Source organism: Limulus polyphemus, unplaced genomic scaffold, assembly GCF_000517525.1.
Source record: "Limulus polyphemus unplaced genomic scaffold, Limulus_polyphemus-2.1.2 Scaffold967, whole genome shotgun sequence".
In the NCBI taxonomy this organism is placed as follows: Eukaryota; Metazoa; Arthropoda; class Merostomata; order Xiphosura; family Limulidae; genus Limulus; species Limulus polyphemus.
Window position 1 is genome coordinate 92,039 of NW_013666577.1, and position 7,154 is coordinate 99,192.

General features: G+C 34.5%; 1 protein-coding gene across 1 annotated transcript in view; it reads left to right on the forward strand.

Moving 5' to 3' along the window:
• LOC106461473 (partitioning defective 3 homolog) overlaps positions 1 to 7,154 on the forward strand; it is an 88,649-nt gene that overhangs the window by 45,356 nt on the left and 36,139 nt on the right. Inside the window, exon 2 of the mRNA XM_013921297.2 lies at positions 4,778 to 4,882. Coding sequence (XP_013776751.2) covers positions 4,778 to 4,882 — 105 coding nt within the window. The remainder of the gene's footprint in view (positions 1 to 4,777; positions 4,883 to 7,154) is intronic.

Sequence of the window (7,154 nt, forward strand, 5' to 3'; positions counted from 1 at the left end):
GTAATAAACATAGTGTGTGAGGTATAAAGAAATGAGTTTAAAATATTTTTTACAGCGATTGTTCTGGAGTGCAACTAAATTTTCGTTTGATATTAAATTTCGTCCAGTTTTCAAAATAACAGCTATCTCAGTACTTACTAAGTTTCGAAATTTTAGACCGTCTACACTATGGATTAATATATTTTTTGGATAAGAAAAATTTTCTTTTTTCTACATCTGTGACATTCTCCCTTCATGAACTGTATTTTAATAAAAGAAAAATAAGAAAATTGTGTAAAGAAAAAGTCGAGTGTTATGTTTAATTTTATCTAAGATTGCGTTTTTTGTTTGTTTGTTTTCTTTTGCCATTACCGATAGACTTGGCATATCCTGGTGATTGGGTGTTCGAATCCCCGTCACCGAACATGCTTTCCCTTTCAGTCATACGGGCGTTATAATGTGATGGTCAATCCCACTATTCGCTTGTAAAAGAGTAGCCCAAGAATTGGCGGTGGGTACCTTCTTTCTGATCTATCACTGCTAAGTTAGAGAGTCCAATAGCCCTTGATTGGCTTTGCGCGAAATTCAAAATAAACGAAACGAAGCCATTACCGATAAGAAACCAGTAAGTGTTGGAACTTTTCTAGTGTTTTCTGGCACAGAGAGTGTGTATCCCTTCTCTCTCTCTTCTGTTAATTTTCAACACCCGTCAACCAAGATATTATTAAAGTAATGTTTTCGTAATTCTAAGACATATATGTATTATGAACCAAGAATGAGAGTACTGGAAAGTGGTTCACTAGTCTGCTATAAAAATTACACTTTACTAACTTGATACAGTTTACACTATTAAGTTAAAAATTACACTTTACTAACCTGATACAGTTCACACTATTAAGTTAAAAATTACACTTTACTAACTTGATACAGTTCACACTATTAAGTTAAAAATTACACTTTACTAACTTGATACAGTTCACACTATTACAGTTAAAAATTACACTTCACTAACTTGATCCATTTCACATTATTACAGTTAAAAATTACATTTCACTAACTTGATCCAGTTCACACTACTAAGTTAAAAATCACACTTTACTAACTTGATACAGTTTACACTATTAAGTTAAAAATTACACTTTACTAACCTGATACAGTTCACACTATTAAGTTAAAAATTACACTTTACTAACTTGATACAGTTCACACTATTAAGTTAAAAATTACACTTTACTAACTTGATACAGTTCACACTATTACAGTTAAAAATTACACTTCACTAACTTGATACAGTACACACTATTACAGTTAAAATTTATATTATAAAAGCGCGGTGAGTGAAGAATATAACGCATGGTCAAGGGCGTACTTATCTATATGTCGCCAAATCAAACTTCAAAAACTACTAACTTCTCATAACTCTAGTAAGAAGTATTTATCAACATCCACAGTGTATGCGGACTTACAACGCTGGAAACAGGGTTTCGATACCCATGGTGAGCACAGCACAGATAGCCCCTTATGTAGTTTTGTGCTTAACTTCAAACAAATAAATAAAATTGTTCATAATTATGTAAACCTCCCTTTGTCACAAGGTGTACGGTGGCGAGGCGTTTTTAATCAACATCCATAAGAGTTTGTTTATAATTATGTAAAGCTTCCTTTGTCACCAGGTGTACGGTGGCAAGGAGTTTTTAATCAACATCCATAAGAGTTTGTTTATAATTATGTAAAGCTCCCTTTGTCACCAGGTGTACGGTGGCAAGGAGTTTTTAATCAACATCCATAAGAGTTTGTTTATAATTATGTAAAACTTTCTTTGTCACCAGGTATACGGAGGCAAGGAGTTTTTAATCAACATCCATAAGAGTTTGTTTATAATTATGTAAAGCTCCCTTTGTCACCAGGTGTACGGTGGCAAGGAGTTTTTAATCAACATCCGTAAGAGTTTGTTTATAATTATGCAAACCTCCCTTTGTCACCAGGTGTTCTTCACCGTTTTACGATCTTCCGTTCCAACAAAATAATTAATTAAAAGTAACCTCACGTGTGAATTTAAATTCATCAAACATTTACATTTACTTTATTTCTAAGGTCACATAATGCCAGATTTTACCATGCTTCATAATAATATAAATCAAATATGAGCCACGTTTTAAAGTCGAATGGGCTTCATTGTAGTGTTGTTGTTTTAATCCGTGAACAGTCTGATAAGGACTGGTTAAGTTTAATAATTTACAGACTTCAGAAACTTTATAGTTCATAAAACCCATCAACATATTTTATTTATGATAAAATCTTTAAGCCCGAGAAAGCATCCAACGGTTATTAGAGAAGAGGTCTTCGTTCCACATGAGCTTCACAGGTCGCCCACCACCTTGAAACACGGTCCATCAGGAGCATGTTAACCTGGGAGGGAGGCATACCTCCCATTGGGAAGTCCCACCCCTCCAGAGATCCTCTTAACATTATAACTTACAGTGTCGTGAAAGTGTTACCCCTCCATCCAGATAAACAATCGTAGAAACGACAATGCGGCTCAGGCGGATTAAAGTTTGCGAAACAAAATTTCTTACATACGCGCGAATAACTATTGAAACAAAAGAAATGTTTTATTTATTTATTTTCAAATAAAGCTATAATTATTGAAAATTAATTTATATGTTTACTTATCGCTACTGTCTACAGCTGTTCAGCATTACACCTTAAACAATGTTTTTTCTTTCTTTATAATTGTCAATCACAATCCACGTTGGTCTGTCTCTGGCGGTCATTTCGTTTCGCAACATGTCACCCACGTGGCCCATTCTTCAACAGATTAATAACACCAAGCCCTCAGTGGCACAGCGCTACGTCTGCGGACTTACAACGCTCGAAACCGGGTTTCGATACCCGTGGTGTGTAGAGTACAGATAGCCCATTGTCTAGCTTTGTGATTAACTTCAAAACAAACAGTAATACAAAATGCAATGAAATCGTTCACATAATTTACAAAGTTTTTAAAACCCGGGATTTTTACTGTGGGTAGATTTTTAAAGTTTTATAAGTACTATTGATATTAATGGTAGTAGTACTGCATCGTGACTGGTATGAAATATAGCCACGTTACTGTCGCTATGAATATTCTTAATCTGTGGGTTGAGAGAAGCTAATGTGTGCTGTAGTAGTCTTCCTGCTTCACATTTAAACCATTTCATTATAAGTCTGATTCTAGTGGCTTAAGCATTACAAGATTCTTTTGCTTCTTTGGATCAGTTTAAATCAATGATATTCTCCACAGACGATATAAAAATTTCAGTTTGTTTTATTTCACGCTGATTACTTTTTTTTCTTCTCTAGTTATCCAAAAATTCATCTCTAGATGTGATAATTGACATGTTTTATTTGATAAAATATATAATAAAACCACTTACAGTTCACTTAACTCTTAACTTTATCGGAAATCCAGATTTTTGATTATTTAATTCAGGTGGAAAACTCGAGATCTTCCAATAACATATATATATATTTCAAAGAGAGAGAGAGTGTTAGCTATCTAGACCTTTAGATGGCTTGATTTAAACCAAAAGCTTAAAAGATAACTTGGTGACTTTAAATCCACAGTTAATAACATAATGAATCCAGTAAATTTTGGTCTGGTTTCTTTAAATTACGGTTTATCTAGGTTTGATAATTTTACTCATTCCAACTTAACTTACTCTTTATGTCCACTAATTAGATTAAACTACAGTATAGTTTTTCTCCGCCAAACTTGTAATATACAAAAACTTTAATAAAATGAAAATATGCTATGCTGCTGTCTTACAAGACACATTTTCATCACATCAAGAAAACATGGGAAGAGTTAAAAAAAACTCGGATAGTTGTAATGGTTTTTAAAACCATGTATTCTTCTATATGGAATCACTTTTAGTCACGTGTAGGAGAAAAGTGGTGGTAACTTAAGGGAAACTTGTCGCTTGATCTTGAGATAAGTGACGTAAGTCTAGCTACAAGTAATGTATTTTGAAACAAAGGGTCTTGGAATTGGATATAGACACACCCGACAATTAGATTTCATGGTTTTCTTTTGAATTGTCTATTTACAATATACGGTTGTTTATTAACGTATATGCGACTCCCAATTTGTCATCCGTCAGCCATACACTTTCTTTGTTTATACTGGTAATAGTACCCTACGGGCGTCACGTGGTTTTACATAGTAATAGAAGAATGCATTCTTAACATAGTTGTTATAGGTATAGATTAAAATGCGTTTCCTAACAAAAACTACTTGTCTTTATGTTGATTACTATTGTACCTGTAATAAAGTGTTACGTACATATATGTTATGCTATAGTATAATAATTGATTCACAACATTTGACATTAGAAGCTATTCGACTTGTAACATATATCGTTGAAACCGGCCAATCAGGTGTTTATATATATATATATTTATACGCTTTACGATTTTAATTTGATATTTTTCTCAACATCTTTGTCTAACTGAAGCACCTGTTTCTGTTGGCCTGATGTTTAGAACACTCTACTCGCAATCCGCGGGTTCGAATCCCGTCATTAAACATACTCGCCCTTTCAGCCATAAGGACTTTATAATGTGTAGAACTTCAGTTATTGTGATGCTGCTATATATCAAACCTGCAGTCAAACGGTCTACCACGATGTAGGTTTCTAACTGTTTACATTATATATATATAAGTCGTTTTTCTCTTTCAGTTGTTCATTTATATGTTGTGTATGTATTTTACCAAAAATTGTAGTAAACTATTTTTTTTTACATTCATTCTTTTCTCCAGGCCACCGATTCATGGGTGACTATCCTAAAGCTGAAAAGCTCCAGTGACGGAGGTATTCTCGACCCAGATGATCAACTTAATGACGTAGCAGACGACCGTGAACAGGTACTGTTTCTTTGATGGCAGTATGTTGTATTTAACTTATGGTCTTTGAAACAGGCCCGGCTCCAGCTCCTCTCCCTTGGAGCTGGGGGTGGAGCTTTTGTTGATTTTTCTTAGCAAATAAACAAATTCGTACGATTTCATAAAATTGATAATGGGGGTGCACAACCTATCCTAGCAAACCCTTAGCGCCGGTCCTGCTTGGGAACGATAATTGATGTTTCAATATTGATTGAATTTGCAGTGCTAAACATAAGAGTAACTTACCGATATTCACATAACTATTTTCTGTTCATGACTTCAAATTGTTCTAGTATTTATTACAAAACAGGCGATATCTGTGTAACAAAGAGGCGGGAAAAGTATTATACTAAGTGTTTACATACGTATCTTGTTCACGATGCGTTTTTCAATGTGAGATATCAATTTGAACACCTAGGCGTAGTTGGTGAAATTACGGACATGTGAATGCCTGTTACATATTAATAGAAAAAACATTACTTTGATAATACCCAGGAAATTGTCGAACTGGAAGTGTACAATAAGCTACTTCCCTTTAACGTCACGGGCATTAGGCCTCGGTAACGTTTGTGTGATTATCCTATAGGGGCTGTTCAGTGAAACCAGCTTGTATATCGAATGTGTTATATTTGCAAGTAATTACATTGAACCATCTTACCAGTTTCGTAGATGTGCATATAAACTTTAATGTAGCATACTTGAGTACTTTTAGTTGTTAATTATATCAAGGGCATCATAACCCTAATTAAACATGATTTCTAGTTATTGTGTATCATATACTTAACGCATGTGTATAAGAAAAGAAATTGTAGAACCCATATAACAAAATGCCTTCTATCATGACTGATACAGAAAAAGGGATGGGCCCGGCATGGCCAGGTGGTTAGGGCGCTCGACTCGCAATCCGTGGGTCGTGGGTTCGAATACCCGTCACACCAAACATGCTCGCCCTTTCAGCCGTGGGGGCGTTATAATGTGACGGTCAATCCCACTATTCGTTGGTAAAAGAGTAGCCCAAGAGTTGGCGGTGGGTGGTGGATGACTAGCTGCCTTCCCTCTAGTCTTACACAGCTAAATTAGGGACGGCTAGCGCAGATAGCCCTCGTGTAGCTTTGCGCGAAATTCAAAACAAACAAACAATAAAGCAAAGTTTTATCTACGTGAAAATAAGAAGTTATATACTTTCCATCAATGCGTTAAACCTAAATTTGACAACATTTTATAAAAAAAACATGAACCTGGAGGTTCAGAATACACATTATGCTACATCTGAAGGCAACACGTTCCGAAGGCCAACCACCCTGTTACAAAAATAAAGTTGTCTTAGCTGAAGATGACTCCTAACCTACCAAAATTTATGTTTGTGTACCCTAGTCCTATTATTCTCGCCATTAAGTATAAAAAACGACGAGGCACCAACACTATCTTCTATTAACAATCTTAAACACCTCAATCAGATCTCGTCTAACTCTTTTTAACAAGAAAAAAAATCAAGTTCTGAGATCTTAACCTCGTTCTGAGATCATAACCTATCGTCGTATGACAACTTTTCACGAAACTTTTTTTTTACAGTTTACTTTCCATTGAACATCTACATCAACTAATTTTTAGTAAACAATACACAAATTCCTTCTAAAATTAAGCCTAATATTTATACGCATGCTCAGATATGATTTTAGCCCAACGACTTATGGATCAATGGTTAAGCTTAAGTGATGTTGAGACAAACGTTACTTATTTCTTGGCCTAATTATTTAGTTTGTTCTTTTATCTTGACGCCAACTAATTTTTAAAATTACTTAACATAAAACGTTTATATTTTTATTCATTACATTCTCTCTTCTTTTTTTTTTGCACGTATTTCATTATAGTTCATATTTTTTGTAATGCCGACAGATGCATTGTTTCTTGTTCTGTTTTTCTATTTTGAACCCATCTTGTACAGTTATGCACAGTTTACACTTCACAAAGGCATTGGGACTGATTATCGGTTACTTTATAGTTATGCGCTTGCAGACGACAGGTTTTTGTAGTTTACCCACTAGTGGCATTATGTGGAACTATATAGAAACATTTGTATTTTTTCTCCTACTACTAAACTGTAGCAAAATCGCCTTTTTAGTTAAAGTAGACATTTCGAAAACATAACAACTATTGTCAATTAATACATAATCATGTTGTGAATATTTCATAGCTTAATGTGTTTTTGGCACCTGGAAATTTCTAGCTATATAGATTTCCAGTCCGACGAACG